The 21,483-nt window shown below is 39.2% G+C and overlaps 1 protein-coding gene across 2 annotated transcripts; it reads right to left on the minus strand.

Moving 5' to 3' along the window:
- Window positions 1-1,700: 1,700 nt before the first annotated feature.
- On the minus strand, window positions 1,701-20,610 carry NMRK1 (nicotinamide riboside kinase 1). 2 transcript variants are annotated; one of them, XM_065879524.1, is made up of 8 exons: window positions 20,582-20,610; window positions 16,577-16,667; window positions 16,235-16,283; window positions 9,380-9,527; window positions 9,227-9,298; window positions 8,497-8,603; window positions 6,274-6,357; window positions 1,701-1,720 (listed from the first exon to the last, which is right to left on the minus strand). In XM_065879524.1, exons 1-8 carry the CDS (start codon window positions 20,608-20,610, stop codon window positions 1,701-1,703), a joined length of 600 nt encoding a protein of 199 aa, XP_065735596.1. The 2 variants fall into 2 exon arrangements, with proteins under 2 accessions (XP_065735596.1, XP_065735597.1); XM_065879525.1 differs by lacking the exon at window positions 9,227-9,298.
- Window positions 20,611-21,483: the final 873 nt, after the last annotated feature.

The raw sequence follows: 21,483 nt of genomic DNA on the forward strand, positions 1-21,483 counted from the left end.
GTACCCAACATTTATTGTGTTCATTATGTGCCAGACACTGTGCTAGTTAGCAGGGGTGTGTTTGTAATTAAGTCACAGAGGTAGGTCCTGCCTTCAAGCAGCTTGCAGTCTAGCTGGAGAGACAGCCACTAAATGAGTGATTCTGTAAGCAGCAGTGTAACTACAATTGTGATTAACGCTTTGAAGGAAAAGTAGAACTTTGAGAGCACCTATGAGGGCGGGGCAAGGAGAAGGGAATCCTCTGAGAAGCAGCATCTTCTGAACGAGGAGTTGTTAGCAGACTAATTGGAGGGAAGGGTTGCAGAAGTTTGCTCTAAGTATCGGGAGCAGCACATGAGCCCGCTGTGAAGCAGGAAGGGTCCGGGTAAGTTTGAGGAGAGGAGGTCCCAATGGCTGAACAGCAGTGGGTTGAGTGACTGGAAATGAGGGTAGAGAGGCACTCATAAGCTAGATCAGGGAATGTCTTGGGGGCCATATGAAGGATTGTGAACTTTATCCTTACTCTCCACTAAACCCACACTAAGCACTGTTGATATCCCCTTCTTATAAAGAGGAAGTATAGACTTTAAATGGTTTGATCAAAGACATATAGCTATTAAAAGGATGAACTTAATTTGAGCTCAGATTTTTTTTTTTTCAGTGTGTGTGACCAAAAAACCCCCTAGTCATTGGTGAGTGTAAGCTAGTTACAAATTTCTAAGTTCTGAGTGCTGATCAGATGAGTCTGTAGAGAATGTTTAAAGTTAATGTAAGAATATATTTTATATTTGTAAGGACTGAGAGGGTGTGAGCAATCTATCTATTATTAATAAATAACAAGTTGATCACTAATTTAACTTCCAGCATTGAATGAGGCCTCAAAAAAATGATACGATTATACAGATCTCCCGTTGTGTTTTTCAATGAAAGCTCCCCTGTATTACATATCACTGAAGTAACTGTAACTTATTTCTGCTATTTTAGACCAATGGTTTGACAAAAACAAAATAAAACATGCACATAAAAACCTTATTTGTAACAAAGTCTCAACATATGTGACACAAATGATTCAGTGGTTTCAGACACATATAAAAAACAGTAACAGCGGCAACAAGGACAAAACACAAAAAAGATACTGTTGGCAAATTGTGGATTTATTCAATATGATTACCAATATGACTACTCCTGGTAATCCCTTTATTTGCAGGAGGTGGGCATTGGTATGGGATGGTAACCAATATTTAAAAAAAATTAAAAATAGAGAAATATCAAGAGTACATTGTATGTGAGGTAAATATTTTATAATTCTTGATATGATACATGCAACACATATAGATACATACACACAAACACACACATCAATAGATTACATATATACTGGATTGTGATCTATATCTTATTCCTTACTCCGGGTCCCATTCAGAAGAGTTTGACAATCACTGGTCTAGAGAAACTGACTCACTCTTTGTGAGCTATGCTGTGTCTTGTACTTCCTGGAGTGAGAACAAAGTTAAAGTAAATTCCTGTCCATTGTCATGGATAACTACTTACTTTTCCATGTGTTAAGGAAATCATGTGTGATAGAACAAACAGAGAAACAAATAAACGAAACAACAGGCTGTCATCATACCAAAGTACACATTGTATCTTGGTTAAGGTTCTTGCATAGCTTCCTTTGAATTTCCTAATTCACTCCAGGAAGGATTCAGTGCATTCCAACTCTACGCTGTCACTTGCAGACCTGGGGAATAATTATAAATAGAAAAGAAATTAATGGAGAATTCCAATTGTCATTTTATTAAATCTTCACACTAACATCTAAGGATGTTAAGATTACAGGGATTGTGGGGCAAGAAATGCTGGTTTTCTGTAAAGAACTAAATAGAGTCCAAGTCTCATTCATTTAATCCTTGTGTTAAATTTAAGCCTATTTTCAGCTATCAGATATCCAATATCATCTGCAATTGATAAAATAATCCTTGACTTCAAAGAATGAAATAATTTGAGAACTAGAAGAAAAACACAAAAGATGGCTGGTACAGTAGAATTCTTGTTTTGGAATGTTATCCTTGGTTTGAGGAAAGAAGTATTCTTATCTTCAATCTTTATTTTTTTTAATATTTTTTATTTATTTAAAGTAAGGAAGCCTTGCTGAATACTTAGTGACTTTGGCTTAGAAACTCAGTGATAAGCCTACCACATTCTTATTACATATCTCATGCTGGAAAAGCACATCTATTTTAGGATACTATTTAATCTTTGAAGCATGTAAAATATAAAAACGATGATACTCTTTGACCAAGCAAGTGCTTCTTCTGAAAAATTTTAATTCAAGAAGAAGAAAACCAGTAATTTGTGCAGATATTTTTACCGTATGTTATTTGTCAATGTAAAAAGCTTTCTAATAACACAAAACATCCAACAATTGGGAAATGGTTCAATAATTTTGTTAATTTGGATATTATACTATATAATTATACTACTATTACTTTGTAACTGGAAACTATTTTAAATTCAATATAGAAAAATATCCCAAATTCATTTTATTAAATTTTTATTTTACAATGTTTGTTCCTTTGATTTGACATCTTTCTTCTGTAGTAAGATGTCACTGTCAGGTCTTATAATTTACTTTTAATGAGCAAAACAGAACTCAGCCTTGAATCCTTCAACTGGGAGAACTATTTAGTCTTATTCAGTTTCATTACATAATGGACTCTATAAAGCTTATTAAATATTAAATACTAATTTAAAAACAAAAGTAAGCATGGCAATTAACTATGTAAACCATGTAACCATATAAAAGACTGATGGGAATAGCAAAAACATTGGATATGTACTTATCAAAATGTTAACAGTGATGATTGGTGGGAATATAGGTGATTATTTTCTCCCTAAAAGATTAAAATTTTAAAAAAATTATTATGTTTTTATAATGAGATGAAAATAAACATTTTATTTAAAGGGAGTTTGAATGTTCCTGGTAGCTAGGGCTGCCTTGTCATAGGGAGAATAGGTAATGATTAGATTTTGCCTCAAAGTCTGGATTTAAATAAGGATTAAACATATAACTTTATAAACTTACTCTCCTGGGTTATTTGTTTCATTAATAATTAAATTCAATCTTTGTTGTTTGCCTTTCATTATTATTACTTAATCACAATTATGATTCTATATGCTTAGAATAGAAAATTAGTTAAACAGTTTATGAGATGCTATCAGAAGCTTGAGGTGTAGTCGACTGAAACATTGGAAAGGTCTCCTGGCTAGCTCAGACCCATACTGAGGGTTAAACCAGGCTATGCTGAGGATCCCTCCAGGCTGGCTTTGGCAGGTACTGTGGTTGAAAGAACTAGGAAATGTGATGTGTCATAAATAATGCAGTAACTTATTTATGCAACTGGAAAAAATGAACATAGATCTTGGAGGTAGGAAAAGCTGATCTTCTTTGGATTTTACGTCTTTTCTAACATTTTGCTATTATTTTTTTTTCTTTTTAAGCTTTATGCAATATCTTGAACACAAGCAAGATAGCCTTACAAAGGAATACTTCCTTACAAACCTCTAGGATGTAGGCAAGGAAAGAGGAGGGTGTCACACACATAGAAATGTACTTTGCTGTGGGCTTTCAGCCCTCATCAAAACATGCCAGCTATTCTTGGGCCTTGGACCAGATAGCACAAGCTGGTACTTGGTATGGAATTAGGTGTAATTTGCCTGAGCTACACGATCAAGTCTCCTTCATTTTTTAATAAATAAATAAATTTATTTATTTAGTTAGTTGCGGCGAGTGGGGGCTACTCTTCGTTGCGGTGCGCGGGCTTCTCATTGCGGTGGCTTCTCTTGTTGCGCAGCACGGGCCCTAGGCGCGCGGTCTTCAGCAGTTGTGGCACGAGGGCTCTAGAGCTCAGGCTCAGTTGCGGCTCAGTTGCGGCTCAGGGGCTTAGTTGCGGCTCAGGGCCTTAGTTGCTCCGCGGCATGTGGGATCTTCCCAGACCGGGGATCGAACCCATGACCCCTGCATTGGCAGGTGGATTCTTTTTTTTTTTTTTTTAAATTATTATTTATTTATTTATTTTATTTTTGGCTGTGTTGGGTCTTTGTTTCTGTGCGACGGCTTTCTCTAGTTGTGGCAAGCGGGGGCCACTCTTCATCGCGATGCGCGGGCCTCTCACTATCGCGGCCTCTCTTGTTGCGGAGCACAGGCTCCAGACGCGCAGGCTCAGTAGTTGTGGCTCACGGGCCTAGTTGCTCCGTGGCATGTGGGATCTTCCCAGACCAGGGCTCGAACCCGTGTCCCCTGCATTAGCAGGCAGATTCTCAACCACTGCGCCACCAGGGAAGCCCGGCAGGTGGATTCTTAACCACTGTGCTACCAGGGAAGTCCCAAGGCTCCTTTACTTTTAACAGCAGGTGGATCATAAGGGCAAACTTCAGCGTCTGACTTCGTCATTAAAGGAAAATTGGACCCAAGCATTAGCCATTATTGAGAGGATGGAAAGGTACAGATGTCCAACTGCTGAAACACCCAATAAGTATCTTAACAAGGTCAGCAAGGGAGCCAATAACTCTCAGAGAAGTGGCTCTGGCTCAGGTGCTATCGTTTACAAAGGCTGAGCCCCTGTCTTCACCCTACACTCTGTATCCACTTATGCTGGTGCCTGAGCTTCATTATGGGAGGCCTATCAGAGTAACAGATGGCAGGGGTGAGCAGGCATACCTGAGCAGGCAAGGATTTTTTTTTTTAAACATCTTTACTGGAGTATAATTGCTTTACAATGGTGTGTTAGTTTCTGCTTTATAACAAAGTGAATCAGCTCCTGGCAAGGATTTTAAGTTCCACTTAAAGGAAGAAATTTTAATATGGTCCTGAAATTTCTTTAAATAGGTTCATGTCTACATGAAGGGCTGACCCTGAAATTGGGAATGTGTCAGGATCAATGAGCTGCCTGGCTGGGCTTAGACTGCTAGTCAGATAGGAATTTACTGAGGGCATAGGAAATCTAATTCTTATTGAGAGATTTTGAGATTTGGACTGGGGGATTTGTTTCTCACCAAAAGAACATGTAATATTCTTCACTGCCAAACTGGCTCATACGTCATCTCTTGAGCCAGCTGATGACTGCATTTTGTATGTTAGCCATGAAAACCCTTTTAGTTCAAACAGTTCCAATGAAACAGCTAGATCTATAGTTTTGTTTTCCCAGCACACTTTGTCATCCTTCTTCTTCTGGTTTCTACCTCCTGCCCTGCTTTCCCTTGGGGAATTTCTCCCCTTAAGTCAGGAGGTCTTAGGAGAGGTACTCAATTACAAGATGAGTACATGATCCAGTCCTAGCCAATCAGAATAAACCATCTCCTCAGGCATAGTGACTGGTTTAGCAAAAGTCATGTGACCCAAGCAGGACCAATCAAAATCTTTCCTGGGACTTTTCCACTGGGCTAAAATGGAAAACTGCTTTAAAAAATGTTCAAAATAAAGAATTTTCAACATATGCAAAACTAGTGAGAATAATATATAGACCCCCTGTACTCAACACCCAGCTTCAACATTTATCAACTCATAGACAATCTTGAAAAAGAATAAACTGTCTTTTTACTGGGGCTGTTGGACCTAGGAGGATGGTGTTGCCAAAAGACATCATATCTGTCAGTGGAGACAGACTGACTTCAAAATATACCCAAACAGAAAATGAAATTGAGGCAAAACCATGAGGACCCCATTTGAGCTCCTTAATACAGCTGAGCCTGAAGCCATTGCCACTCCTGTACTTTATTTCTGCTTAAGCCAGATTTAGGAGGATTTCTGTCACTTGCAAAATGTATTGTCTGATATGAAAACCTTGAGGAAACACTCAGTAAGTAATTAAAAAATTTTTTTTGTTTATTTTGGGAAATAGAATTTATGAAAAGTCTTCAGGAGGAATAAATGAGAAAGGGAACTTTATACATATTAAAAGAAGATCACCAGCATTTTAACTTCACTAGACTCAAAGGATAATTTCAGTCCCATTGAAATAACAGCCATCTACTAAAAATTTTAAACTAAATAACATAAATATCATTAAGAGATATAACAAAGGGTGAATATTTTCACCCTTAAAAAAAAAACTCACAAAGTAATCAAGTCCCTAGACCCATTCAGAGTGTCTGATTCTGTACTATCTTCAAAGCAATGCATGAATAGATACAATCACTCCTACATTAGCTGTCTGGTATACCATTCTTGGGTATGTAATGAACTATTTCTCCTGGCTGCTCCTTCACAATCCACTTTGATTGGACAATACTTACACTTTTGCTTTGCTAGTTCTTGTATTAGGTCTTCATACACTTGTGAAAAGAGGTCCTCTTCAGATTTTGTTCCATCTAGGTAAACTGAGAAGGGGGAAAAGAGAGCAGTTTAAATGCTAACAGGCTTATTAATACAGGATGCTTACTCTGGCACCTGGCATCTCTTGAGAACACCAATAGGTTTAACCAAAGAACCCAGGAACATAACTTAAAAAGAAATTAATAGCCATTAAAGAGAGAAGTATATCACAGCCAGGTACAACGGGTAAGAAATTTTGATTTATTGCAGAGAAAATTCAAACTAGCTGATGTGAAAATTAAAAAAGGAAGAAACAGAGTTAAGTGGCACTGTGCATATGGCACTTTAGGAGCACTGAAGAGGTCCCTTCTCAAAACAATCATTTATGGCATTCCCTGGCAGTCCACTGGTTAGGACTCCAGGTTCAATCCCGGTCCGGGAACTAAGCTCCCACAAGCTGCACAGCATGGCAAAAAAAAATAAATAAAAGAAAGAAAGAAAGAAAGAAAGAAAAAGAAACCACTTAAGGGAGTAGTTCTTGAGCTTACTTATACATCAGGATCACCTGTGAGGCTTCTTAAACCATGCAGGGGGGCTGAGTTCACATGTGTACTGAATCTGAATTCTCCAGGCCCATGAAATATATATTTTTAACAAAACTGGCATAGTCAGTTTGGGATAAAAAGCAGAAGTTATGTAGGTTAAAGGAAAGAAAGGGCCTTCTAGTCAGAAAACTGCAGAGGTTAGGGAGGTAGGAGGAACTTTGCCTGTTAAGGAAAAGATGCTCAGTTTGGAAAGGCTAGAATGTGGGGAGGCAGGAACAGTATAGAGATGAGATTTTAGAGCTGTGCCTTAGTCTTTAGTGGCCTTGAGGTCTGGCTGTTTGGATTTTATACTGAAGGGCTGGAGACTCTTTGAAGGTATTTAAGCAAGGTAGGAGCATGGTTGGATTTGCATTTTAGATGGAGAGAGAGAGGGGTAGTAAGAAGACATCCCTGCAACCAATGGTCCATGTTGGGAGTGGTGTGGCCAGAATGTCACGAGAGGCTCTGTGGATAGGGAAGAGGGGTTGAACTGGACTGAAGAAGGGATCATAATAGCCGCCAGATCATGGGGAGGCCCTGTGTGCTTTCTGTAGCTACCAAAGAGGCCACGAGGCTTCTCACAATATGCGCAACTCCCTTTATTCTGAAAAGATACGTCAGTTTTGATTGCTCTACCCCATCCAAAACTCTCCTCTCTCCAGCCTCCTGCATCTTCTCCATATGGTACTCTATATCCCAAGGATCCGTTCTTGGCCCAGGCCCATAGATCCAGATATTTATTTCTAAATCACTGCTTTAAGTCCCTCAGGCATCTCAACTTCATTATGTGCAAAACAGACTCGCATTCCTCCTTGCAAATCTGCGACTCCTTCACTTTTTCCTATTTTCTGAAATAATGCCTGCCAATTCCTGAGCTGTTGTCCTTGCTACCTCAATTGCCCGCACCCTCCATGTCTATCCTATCACGCAGTTCTTCTGAGTACATATGTCCAATATTGCACCCTCTACATCTACCCTTCACATAGCCAGAGGGATCTTACTAAAACAAAAATTTTATATCTACCATATCCTTGTATAAAGCCTCTCTGTAGAGGGCTTCCCACTTTCCTTAGGATAATGACCTAAGTCCTTAACTGGTCTACGGTCTTGCAGGGTTTGGACCCTTCCTGTACCAGCAACATCACCTCTTGCCTTGGCTTTCTCTACCACAACCTTCCTTCTGGTGCCCCTTGGTCTTTTCATGCACCATACCCACCATCTGGGGTGACCTTCTATCTCCCCAAGTTACCTCCCTTTGTCCAGTTATATCTATCATCTCGTTTAAATATGGCTTCCTCAAGGAAGCCTTCCCGGATTGCTGAGACTTGGGCGGTCCCCCTGAAGCTCAGTGTCACAGTACTCAGCACAGCTAAAAAGGATAATCTTGTGTGTCATCCATTTAACATCCATTTTCCTGATAGAATGCTGGTTCATAAGAGTAGAGACTGAGTCTGCCTTATTTCCCTTGATATCACCAGGGTAGTGCCTTGTACATGGAAGGCATTCAATCAATATTTGCTGAATGAATGACCATCTAGAAGTTGGCAAACTTTCACAAGAGCCATAGAGAAACAGAAGGCAGGAGAGCCAGTGTGGAAAAGGGGAAAAAAAGGCACTTACCGATTTCCCATGAGATGTTCTCCATTTCTTTTCTGTGCTTTAGATACATGGGCCACACGTGGCCCTCAAAGTACCCTGGGGTGTCTGGAGGCTCGTAGATCCTTGTACTATCAAAATACGTAGGAAACTTTACGTTGACATAAACACAATTGATAAAGTAAAATAATGGTCAGGACAACGGGGAAATCACTCAGAGACTGAGTCTAAACAGGATTACGACTACACTTTTTAGACTCAATGCCAGTTACAAAGACAACACCCAATGGATTTAGTCCCCTGATCTAAAAAATGAACTCTAATTCACTACCATTCATAATTATTTCCCCCCCTCTAGTGATTTATAAAAGAATTGAGAGACAAATGTTAATGTAAATAATGATAGAGATACTGATATGTTGTAGTAAGCTTTAAACTAATCGGTGTTCTCTGTGGCTGTAGCAGAATACAGGCCCCCTAATTTAAAACCATAATCAACATGGGATTGCTTCATATGAGGATTTAGGAAAGATAAGCCAAAGAGCTTGTACAAGAGCCTTTTCTTAGAAAAGTAATTTGCATTACTCCATGTGGGTGACCATTTATGGAAAAAGGTCTTGCTCTTTGTATGAAGAATTGAGGCTTCTCTTGCTTGAAAAATGACATATACACATTGCTCAATAATGCTGTTTCCTTGTTTTTCCTAAAGTTTGTCTTTTGAATTACAATCCACAAAGGCAATTTCAAAACTTACCTCCTCCTCCTCTTACATTCTTCATACGGAATGGTCAGAAAATAGCTTCTATTCCATATAGTGTCAAGGGGCCTAAATTAACAGCATATTTAGTGCACAAAGTTTTTTTTTTCCCATTCATTCAGAGTCAATATTAGAGTGGGGAATGCTTACTTATAATTATAGAGAAGGAAACCTTCGATAATTAAGATGGGAATTTCCTCAGTGTTTCCCCTGTCTCTTGATGCCAGAGGGTGTGCTGCGCTTTCCATCCAGCGGGAAATGGCGGACATCATTTCCTCCATGTTAAGTGCTTCAAGCACTTCAAACAAACACAAAAATATGAAATCAATACAACAGAAGTTTTACGCTGTGGCTTTTTATGATGAGTACAGCCAGTGGTCTATAAATATATAAAATAACACTATTTTATTTACCCTTCAAAACACCTAATTAGGGACTTTCCTGGTGGTCCAGTGGTTAAGAATCTGCCTTCCAATGCAGGGGACACGGGTTCGATCCCTGGTCTGGGAACTAAGCTCCCACATGCTGCGGGGCAACTGAGTCTGAACGCTCTAGAGCCTGCACACCACAACCAGAGAGCTCATGTGCCGCAACTACTGAGTCCACGTGCTCTAACTAGAGAGGAGCCCACATGCCACAACTAGAGAGCCCACGCACCACAATGCAGAGCCTGTGCACCACAACTAAGAGCCTGTGCGCTGCCGCTAAGACTAAAAAATCACCAAATTAACAAATGTTTTAGACAAAAAATATAAACTCTAATATTGATAAAGTGGTATGCTTGATATATTTTCATCCTGGAAAATTTTATTTATCTATTTATTTATTTTTGGCTGCATTGGGTCTTTGTTGCTGCACGTGGGCTTTCACTAGCTGCTGCGAGCAGGGACTACTCTGTTGTGGTGCGTGGGTGTCTCATCGCAGTGGCTTCCGTTGTTGCAGAGCACGGGCTCTAGGCGTGCAGGCTTCAGTAGTTGTGGCTCTTGGGCTCTAGAGCGCAGGCTCAGTAGTTGTGGCGCACAGGCTTAGTTGCTCCGCGGCATGTGGGATCTTCCCGGACCAGGGCTCAAACCTGCGTCCCCGGCATTGGCAGGCAGATTCTTAACCACTGCACCACCAGGAAACTCCTGGAAAATTTTAAACATATACAAAAGTAGAGCATAGAGTACAATGAGCTCCCATGTCCCCATTACCAGCTTTGACAATTATAGACTCATTGCTTTATTTATAACTTCTATTCCCCCTTGACTATATAAAAGTTTAACATTTTTGGATAACAAAATATTTATAAATTAGTTTGAAAGATATGACACACTGGTGAAAATACCTGCAATGTATTTGGCAAAGAATGGATATCTTTAATATATAAAGAGCTCTTGCAGATAAATAAGAGGAGGAAAATCATTAAAAGAATTTACAAAGGATACAAGTATGTCACATTCAAATTCTAAAATGTGCATACTTTTAGAGTTTACAGTTGTTAATGCTAGAAAAGTACCCTATAACAGTGATTCCCAAAGCATGTTATCTACACTAGCAGCATCAGCATCATCTGAGAACTTATTAGAAATGCAAATTCTCAGCCCCACTCCAGAATGACTGAACTGAGCCATCTGTTCTTAAAGGTTTTTTAGTGGAAGGTTTTAAAGTTATGAATTAATTCATTTAAAAGATATAGAGCTATTAAGATTTTCTCTTTTTTTCTGGTGTTTGTTTTGGTTAATTTGCATTTGGTAAGACTGTCAATTTCATTTAAGTTTTCAAATTTATTTGCATAAAATTCTTCATAATATCCTCATCTTTTTAATGTTTGTAGGATTTGTAGTGATATTAACCTTTTTGGTTTTGATATATGTAATCTGTGCCTTCTCTATTTTTTTTATTGATCAGTCTTATTTAATTTTTTTGAGGATCACTCAGATTCTTCAATCTGTAGGTTTATGTCTTATGCCAAATTTGAGATGTTTTACATCATTACTTATTTGAATACTTTTTCAGCACCACTCCTCCTCTCCTTCTGAGCTTCCAATGATATAAATGTTAGATCTTTCATTATTGTCCCACATTTCTGCTCATTTTTTTTTTTTTTGCCTGCTTTGTGTCTTCATTGCTGCACGCGGGCTTTCTCTGGTTGTGGCAAGTGAGGGCTACTATTCATTGTGGTACACAGGATTCTTATTGTGGTAGCTTCTCTTGTTGCAGAGCACAGGCTCTAGGTGCATGGGCTTCAGTAGTTGCAGCATGCAGGCTCAGTAGTTGCAGCATGCAGGCCCTAGAGCACATGAGCTTCAGTAGTTGTGGCACATGGGCTCACTAGTTGCAGTGTGAGGGTTCTAGGGCATGTGGGCTTCAGTAGTCGTGACGTGTGGGCTCAACAGTTGTGGCTCGCAGGCTCTAGAGAGCAGGCTCAGTAGTTGTGGTGCACGGACTTAGCTGCTCCACGGCATGTGGGACCTTCCTGAACCAGGGATTAAACCCTTGTAACCTGCACTGGCAGGTGGATTCTTAACCAATGCACCACCAGGGAAGTCCCTCTGTTCATTTCTTTTCAGTCTACTTTCTCTTGCTTGTTCAGATTGAATAATTTCTATTGTTCTGTCTTGAAGTTCACTGATTCTTTCCTCTGCCATATTTATACTGCTGTTACACCCATCCAGTGAGTTTTAAAATTTCAATTATTGTATCAGTTTTCAGTTCTAAAATTTCTATTTGGTTCTTTTTCACATCTTCTCTTTCTTTGTTGAGGCTTTCTAATTTTTCACTTGATTCAAGAATGGTCACAGGGCTTCCCTGGTGGCGCAGTGGTTGAGAGTCCACCTGCTGATGCATGGGACACGGGTTCGTGACCTGGTCCGGGAAGATCCCACATGCCGCGGAGCGGCTGGGCCCGTGAGCCATGGCCGCTGAGCCTGTGCTCCGCAATGGGAGAGGCCACAACAGTGAGAGGCCCGTGTACCAGAAAAAAAAAAAAAAAAAAGAATGGTCACAAATGCTCACTGAAGCCTTTTTATGAATACTGCTTTAAAGCCCTTGTCAGAATTCCAGCATCTGTGTCATCACAGTGTTAGTGTCTAATTCTCTTTTCTCATTCAAGTTGAAAGTTGCCTGGTTCATAATATGACAAATGATTTTTAGTCTCATTCTGGAAATTTTGGGAATCATGCTATGAGGCTCTGGATCCTATTTAATCTCTTTTTTTGCAGGCAGTGTCCCTGTTTAGGTGTAGTGTGCAAGTCCAGGTGGGGTGGATGTTCAGCTGCCTGCTGGGCCTCACCAATACTGAGGTGGGGGGTGACTGTGGGGGGAAAAGAGGAAAGCATGCGGGTGTGGCTTCATTACAGCTCAGTGAGGATAGAAGTTCAGCTCTTAAGTGGGTCCTGCTGACAGTAGTTGACACTGCCTGGTTAAGGAAAGTGGAGTGCCAACTAGCACCACCTCACACTGCCTTATTCGGTCTCTTTGCTGCCAGGTAGGTGTGGAAGTTCAGCTCCGTTTGGCACCACTGATATGATCCCTATGACGATGCGGAAAGCCAACTCACCATACCTTGCTGGTGCTGATGGGTCCAAAAGTCTAGCCCTCCACTAGGCCCTGCTAACACCATGAGGGGAAGTTGGTTTTTCCTTTTGTTTGCCTACAGTAAGGTGGGTATTAACAAATTAATTTTCTATTCTGTTAGGCCACCCTTTTTCTAGTCCTTTGACTATACGGAACAGGTTTCTTGGGAATTTGGGGTTGTACCTATTGATGGTTCCATGTTGTACACTTCTCCATCACCAGTCACCCCCTTCCAGATATATGAGAGACAGACAAAAACCAAAAATCAAACAGGAAACTCACAGCTATGTCATTCCTCAAGATCCAAAGCCCCCAGTCAGTATTCTCTCTTCATCTTTCAGAGTTTTTCCTTTTTGTTGTATTCCATCCGTGGTTTTTAGTTATAAGAGGGAGGAATAGCAAGGAATGGGGCCAAGCCATCTTGGCTGGAGCCAGAAGTACCATCAGTTTTAATGTATTTCCACTATCATTCAGTTAAAAATATTTTCTAATTTTCATTGTGATTTATTCTGTGACCCCTGGGATATACAGAAGTGTTTTGCTTCAGATCAAATGTGATGATGTCTGGAATTTGCTTCAAAATAATATAGAAGGAGCAGGAGGGTGAGGGTATGGATGAAATATAATTGGCCAAGAGTTTATCATTTTAAAAGCAGGATGGTGAATTCATGAGAGTTCATTATACTTTTCTGCCTTTCTTTGTATATGTTTAAAATTTTGCATAAGAAAAAGTTTTTAAGAATCAGACAAAAGGTACCGATTAATTTTCAAACACTTGGGAATTTACTATTTACCCTTTTGCTATTGATTTCTAATTCAGTTCTCTGTGATTAGAAGATATCTCTATATTACTTCAATACCTTGAAATGTATTAGGACTTGTTCCATGTCCTTGTGTATGCCTTCCATTTTGGTTAATGTTCCATGCGTTCTTGAGGAAAAAAATGTGTGCTCTGCTGTTGTTGGGTACATGTTCTATATGTGTTAGTTTGGTCAAGTTTGTTGTGTTGTTCAAATCTGTTAGACTCATAATTTTTGTCAGTTTGTTCCATAAGTTACTGAGAAAATTGTATTAAAGTCTCCCATAACACTTATAGATTTGTCTATTTGTCCTCTTAGTTTTGTCAGTTTTTGCTTAATGTATTTTGAGGTCATTATTATTAAGTGCATACAAATTTTAGATTTTTTATATTCCAGTTGAATTGATTCATTGAGCTCTCTTTATCTCTAGTAATACTCTTTGCCTTAAATTTTACTTTGATATTAGTACAGTTATACTAATTTTCTTTCAGTAGGTATTTGCATGGTATATCTTTTTCTAGCCTTTTACTATTTACTTTTCTATATCCTAATGTTTACATATCTCTCTTATAAGGAGCTTATAGTTGGCTTTTTAAAAAAATCCAGTCTGACAACTTTTGAGTATTTCATTTTAGTTAATTTAACTTAATATAGCTACTGATATGTTTGATTTAAGCTATCATTTTACTATCATCTTCTATTTTTCCACCATCCTTTGATATTTTAGTTCTGTTTTTTAACCTCTTTTGCATTTATCAGTTATATTTTAATGATTCTACCTACTTATAAATGTGATAGCTATATACTTTATTACTATTGTTATTATTTTTAAAAATATTTATTTCATTTATTTGCGGCAGGCGTGCTCCTTAGTTGCGGCAGGTGAGCTCCTTAGTTGTGGCGTGCAAACTCTTAGTTGAGGCATGCATGTGGGATCTATTTCCCTGAGCAGGGAACGAACCCGGGCCCCCTGTGTTGGGAGTGCAGGGTCTTAACCACTGTGCCACCAGGGAAGTATTGATAGCTATATACTTTAAAACTATTGTTTTGGTAGTTATCACAAAGATTTCAACATTACCTTGACTTACCTTAAATTTGTACATTTACCTAAAAGTTCAGATTTCTCCTTAAGATAGATCCCTGGAAGTGGGACACCTGAACACATGGCATGAATATTTTACCGTCTTTGGGACATGTGCTCAACCTCCTTTCCAGAAAAGGTTGTACCAATTTATATTCCCATCTATAAGTTTTTGTTTTATTTGGCCTATGCCATTACTAATTATTAATCTTTTAAAAATCTGTTTGATAGGTAAGCAAGGAAAAAATAAGTTATAATTCTTTGACTACTTTTCTTTTTTCTTTTTCAAATTAAAAAAAAAAATTGGCCACACTGTGCAGTATGCGGGATCTTAGTTCCCCAACCAGGGATCGAACCCAGGCGCTGGCAGTGAAAGTGCCAAGTCCTAATCATAACCGCGGGCCTCTCACCATTGTGGCCTTCCCCGCCGTGGAGCACAGGCTCCGGACGCGCAGGCTCAGCGGCCATGGCTCACGGGCCCAGCCGCTCCACGGCATGTGGGATCCTCCCGGACCGGGGCACGAACCCGTGTCTCCTGCATCGGCAGGCGGACTCTCAACCACTGCGCCACCAGGGAAGCCCCCCTTGACTACTTTTGAGGTTGACTTTTTATTGTACGTTTATTAATCATATAACCTTTTGCTTCTGTGAATAATTATTCACATCATTGGACATTTTTCAATTGGGATATTAGTGTTTTTCTTATCAGTTTGTAAGAACTTATTTAGATTAGGAATAATTCTTCGTCAGTTGTTGAAAACCGTTTTTCCTTGTTTAACTCTTACTTTGTAATAATCTTCCTTAATAACCTTTAGAAAAGGGGGGAGAGAAGAAAAAACTATCCTGGCTGCAGCTCAAGACACAAGAATAGATAGCCAGTCAAGGATTTTGCCTCTTTTAAAACTATCATGTTTCTGTAAGAACTGATTACACAACATTTTTCCTCCAAGGTTATCAAAGTTAAAAATAAAGAACAAATTTTATGGCTCTTTAAGAGAGCTCTCTCTATTGCTAGTTTGCATAAGCACTCAATGATCATCTTGTTAATTATAAATGTTGATAAGACCATTAAATATAGTTTACTAGTACGACATTCCTTTGCAGGTCTATATAGATGTTTTTCTGATGGACTTTACTCCGCTAGCTTCAAAGCAGTGTTAGACTGGGCAAGAGGGTAAAGTGAATCCATCTAAAAAATATTCACTATTCTTTTTGAGCAGTGAAAAGACTCAGTACCTTGGTCACTGAGAAAGTAAGCTCAGAAGATAGAGAGCCCTAAAGTTCGCTACAAGCAAGAGGAGTAGACTAACAGAGACCCACCTTATCCCACCTTCAAAAGAAAAATTTATTTTCCAATGTTTTCAGTTTTAATTATAAAAGTGGGGAAAAGGTTTCATTTATTTAAATTGCTGAACATAAATCAGAAACCCTTACAAAAGCATGCTTAAAGTACAGCAACATAATTTAAACTTATTTTGAGACTCTCTTCAGAGATAGCAAAGTTATTTGGGTTTGAAAAAGGAAACAAACATTATTGCATAATGTTTTGTAAGCTCATCTACTTACCATCATACTGAAGAAATCCATTTTCATCTGTCTCTATCTCAGACTCTGGCTGGAAAAATAATAAAGTACCCATAAAACCTGTGCAGTGCAGAAATAATGCAATCATAGAATGAAGAGTTGATAAACCTTTATTTTAACAAATGCTTTGGATGGTGAGGATAAATAAAATTAGATTAGCTCACATAAGTGTGCCATCTAGTGGAGAACTAACACTACTGCATTGAGCCTCCCTTCACTACAAAAGCACAATCACTCAGCAAATGCTTTTGGAGGTAATTCAATTAACTTTGCTACTATGACTTCTTTTGGTTAAATAAATTATCTGAGAAGTTTTATAGATACCTTAAAGAAATTATCCTGAGATATGATACTGCAGTTTGGAAGGCGTTTCTGCAAATTCTTAGCCAGTGTTGTCTTCCCACCATTTGTCACACTGAACAACAACAAAAAAAGAAAACAAAGTAAGAAAATACCAAGAAGGAAGATGCATTAAAAGAACATAAAACATTTTAAATTGATCTTAGGAAAAGGATATTTAAAACAATATGTAATATCTAAGAAAAAAATATTTCTTTCATAGATAGGACTTTGTTGGCAAAAATCATAGGCTCAAGCAGGTCTGATGCAACAAATGATAAGAAATAAGCTGGAAAGGATGGAGCAGAAAGGTAACTAATATTGGGCAAGTGAACTGCGTAATACTAAGACTTAATTACAGCTATTGCATTGGAAGCAAAAGAATTTTTTGTCTATGCTGAAACATTCACAAGGTTCACATGCCACACAGAGAATATGAGTAGCACACTTTAGTGCAAGTATATAAAACTGCACGTGGTCACTGTGATTTTGTTTCAATGCACAGTGAAGAAAAATGGAGGAGTGGCTTATTACAAGCCCACCTATCATGACTTTTCACCTCCTTTGGAATGCCTCCTTTTCCCCAATCTCTCTCCACTTTGGCGCTGGTTGGGAGGTCCATTGTAGTTTATCACATCCTGTCAGTTACTTGTCCCCTCTGGCTGGACTGTGACATCAAGGAGAATGGCGACCCTGACCAACACCTCTGTGTATGTATCCAGTTTTCCAGTACCCAGAACCACGCATTGTCGGGGGGGGACGCACTTCTCCACTCAGTCACTCAGAGAGTTTTTTTTTTAAAACCTGGGCCTTATGTACTTCCAAAGAGTCTATGGACAGATTCAGGATCTTTGTGAACTTGAAAGATATTATATCTTTATTTTCAATAAATTCTAACAGAATTTTGGCATTTCCTTTAATTAAAATATAAGTCACAAGCAACAGTATTATTAATAGTACCTGTGGCTTTTTCACCAACAGAAATCACAGACGGGTATTTTCATATCATGTTGCACTTGGGGCAGACATCTTGAAGTATCATTGACACTCTATTACTTGAAATTTACAGCAGCTTTTAGACTCACCACAGGACACAGTTATTTAGTGAGTTAACAAAGAAGCATGTGTATCATAATGCCACAAATTTTCTTTTAAAAATATTTTTATAACTATATTATCATAACTGGTTTCCTCTGTATTTCTGTATTTTATTTTGTGCATTTAAAACCACTACTCGGAGAAAGCAAGACTTCATCATACCACCAAATGTCTACAGCACAAAAAACTTCTGACTGCACATGAATTGTGCTTATTCCGAGGTAAGATGAATTGCAGTATGTTTATAATCTAGAAAGGGGAAAGGAACTAATACTTATTCATCAAAATTGTTTATTGGATATAATTCAATTAGCCAAATATCTTACACCTACAAAGTATTAATAGAAGAAACTTGATTCACACTTTTTTTGTTTTTTCTGTTTAACCTTAGATCACACAATTGGGTAGGATATGGGCAATCTCCTTAAAAATGGAAAAGTGGGTGGGTATTACCCTATGCATTGAGAAAATACTGTTATGAGAAATTTTTTCCCCCTTTACCGAAAATGTCTGTAATCCATGTTGAATGCCCATAGTTCGATTATTGAATTTTGGTTTAAAATACATAGTAAACAGGGATAACTTTATTACAGTATGAGCAACCTGGCTAGAAAATGTATCATTTTCTAGACTCACCTCTTCAGTTAAGATCATGCAATTGAACCAACAGTAATTAGATCCCTTCTCACTGACTTAGTTAGAGCCAATGAGAAATAAGCACCCCATTTTTGTAGACCTGGTAGAGATGGACCAGCTAGAAGGCAGTCCAGGTCAGAAAGATGAGGGAGGGGGAAAAGTAAAAGCTGTATTCTCATAAAACTTGCTCAAGGTAACAACTAGCAAGTAATGGAGATGAGATACAAAGTCCAACTCTAACACCCATGGAGTTTACATTTTATAACATTAAGGAAGGAGCTTTGTGAGAATGATGAAAGTTGTAAAATCTTTCCCCAGAAAAATGAACATCTTCACACATGCATTAAGTTTTCAGGAGGTTCATGGATGCCACTTGAATCCTCTAGAACCTTTACTATTCCTTGCAGTCTCAACTGAATATTTAGTTCATAGGGCAGCAAGTGGTAAGTACATGAGAGAGAGACAGCACAGTGAGTTTGGAGGAAGGAAGGCAGGAACTGCAGCTGAGTCTGGCAGGGGCTTTGCAGAAGCAGCAGCACTAAAATGAAATCCTGGCACTCGCTGAGGAAGAGACAGTGAAGAGAGGCTTTCTTAGGAAGTTATGCATAGAACCAAATGCACGTGGCACGAAAGCATGACACAGGTTTCTAGACAGAGGGCATTATACTGGAATATTGAGATGAGGAGAATTTATTCACACACATGCAGAATAGAAGTCGGACTGGATTCTGTAGTGGACCTGGTAGTGGCCTCCCCAGGTTCCACCCCAGTTTCCAAGGTCTGGTTGGGATTGACCCCGCTCTCAACTCCAGAGCAAGGGCCCCAATGGCCTAAACCAATCAAGGCAATCCCCTCGCTTTTGCCACAGTAACTGTGGCTATGTGACCCAGGTGGTCCTGTCAAAGACCCTTGACCTAAGGGAAGCAAAGCACTTTTTTCCCCCTAGTGACAGGCTAAGGAGAAGCATGAGGTCCCAGGAGCTGCTAGTAGTCCCTTGCGACCAAAAAATGCAGCCAACTTTAGGATGAATCCAAAAGGAGGAAGACACAGAGAAGAGGCAGAGAGAAACGGAGTCTTTGGTGACACCACTAAGCTCCTGTATCAAATCTTTCCTGTACCCTGCCTATCTGCCCACCCCGAAGCTAATCCATTTTATTATTTTTGGATGGTCCTCATATATCAGGAAATTTAGACTGCATTTTAAATAACTGGGAACCACCAAATATTGTTCACCAGGTGAGAGAAAATTTAAAAATTCTGTATGAAGATGAAACTGGCAGAGGTATGCAGGGAAGATTAAGAGGAGGAGATTGGAATTAGGGAATGATGGCTTGAATTAAGATGGTGGCAGTGAGTGTGGAAAGGAAAGGAGGGATGAGAAGCAACGCAGAGAAAAACTGAACTTGGTTCTGATTAGATGGGAGCAAGTCAAGGCAGAGTTCTGGCATTTAATTCATTCAATGTTACTTCTAATTGATTAATTAGAAGTAATTAATCTAATTAATTAGATTAATTAATTGTAGTTATGTAATGCAATAATACATTGATCTCCCCCAAATTATAAACCTTTAATTTCAATAGTCTTAAATATTTTATTAACGAGACTACACATAATGTGAAAGGACTCAGAAGAAAGACGAACATAATACACTAGCAAAACAAAAAAACAAATAATGTCCTTTTAAGTTGCTGTTGTCTTATTTGATTGCCCACTTCTTGGTACCATGGGTAGGGTGACCATAAAATTTAGGACACTTCTGAGACCGAGAGGGGTGAATGATTAATAATCATGCCAGGGAAATAAGGACTACCTCAAGATGAAAAGTATGGGGAAAAGGGGTAGAGGTGAGGTGATTCCTTATTCCACATGTCCAAAGCTGGGCATAACTGGCATGAAATGATAGATTTTCTCCTATGTCACACTGGAGGAGCAGCCATATGGAGAACGATAAATCACCCTGAACCAACGTAGCATCAGATCAGGCCTTGCCTCTGGTGTCAGCTTTAGAAAACAAACAGTAAAGCAGGTAAACTTTGTGTACCGACTCCCCTGTTTCTGTTTATAGGAAACTCTCCCATCTCCTGTTGGCATTTACATAGCCAATGCTCCACTGTTTTAAATTCAAGTGTACTGTTCTCTTTTCTGGGACTCAGGAATCCTTTTCACTGCTTCTCCTTCCCCCACCACATCCACATGGAAACATCCTTTGAACATCCTGAGTATCTCAATCAGCTGTTTGTAGCAAAATTACTCACCCACCGATTCCAATGACAAATGTTTTCATAATTAGCTTTGAAAATCACGTCTTCCTAAAATTTAAAAAAAAAAAAATCGAAAGCACATCACTTAGGTGTCTAAAGAGATAAGAGTCCTAACTCACAAGGGCCAGCTGAGGGGAAAAGATGTCAGTGATCTTTGGGTTACCCCCCTAGGATTACCCACATTCTGTGGGAAAGTTTCACACTATACTGGCTTCTCTCTGCCACAGTCTCCTGCTACGTGCCAACAGCTGGAAGCACTCAGGGCCTGTAAGCAAGTCAAGTGAACTAAAGGGGCCCCCACGGCCAAGCATACATCCTTGAGGGTCTGTTTTCAAGGGCATGGAAGAGTTGCTGAGCCACAAGGCACACTACAGAGTTTCATGCTCCCCTCAGGCAGGTGGCCTGTCACCTGCATGACTCAGTCACCCAGGGATGACCCATTACCCCCAAGGCAGAGAAGTGGCAGAGATGGCCTCTCTCTCCTTCTGAAATGAGGAGACCGTCACTGCTGGCCAGAGGCAAGAGGAAGTGATTTTCCTTTAAGTATGCTATTTCCTCACCCTAGGGCCAGGGTAGACAAACTTTCAAAAATGAGCCAGTTAGTAAATCTTTGAGGCTTTACGGGCCAAGAGGCAAAATCAAGATTATTACGTAGGTACTTATATAATAAGAGAGAAAACATTTCCACAAACTTTCTGATGGAGGTCAAAACATAATAATAATTGAGTACACTTTTTTTTCCCCCGTAATTCACGTCTACAAATGAAAATAGAATTCCTTTTCTATTGGGATAACATTTCCCTTATTGGATATCAGAGTGAGTGTCTCCTATTACAAAAGGGACTGCAGGTGTTCAGGCAGAAGGCCAGGTTTTATTTTTTTAATTTTTTTATTGA

Source organism: Phocoena phocoena, chromosome 6, assembly GCF_963924675.1.
Source record: "Phocoena phocoena chromosome 6, mPhoPho1.1, whole genome shotgun sequence".
NCBI lineage: Eukaryota > Metazoa > Chordata > Mammalia > Artiodactyla > Phocoenidae > Phocoena > Phocoena phocoena.

Bases quoted from the DNA above. Each gene is read 5' to 3' on its own strand.
- NMRK1 (XM_065879524.1), bottom strand. From the start codon at position 20,610: ATGAAAACATTTGTCATTGGAATCGGTGG. The intron at 16,284-16,576 runs GTATCTATAAAA...TTATTTTTCCAG, and splicing joins CTCAGGATAATTTCTTTAAG to CCAGAGTCTGAGATAGAGAC. The intron at 6,358-8,496 runs GTAAGTGCCTTT...CCCCCTTCTCAG, and splicing joins GAACATCTCATGGGAAATCG to TTTACCTAGATGGAACAAAA.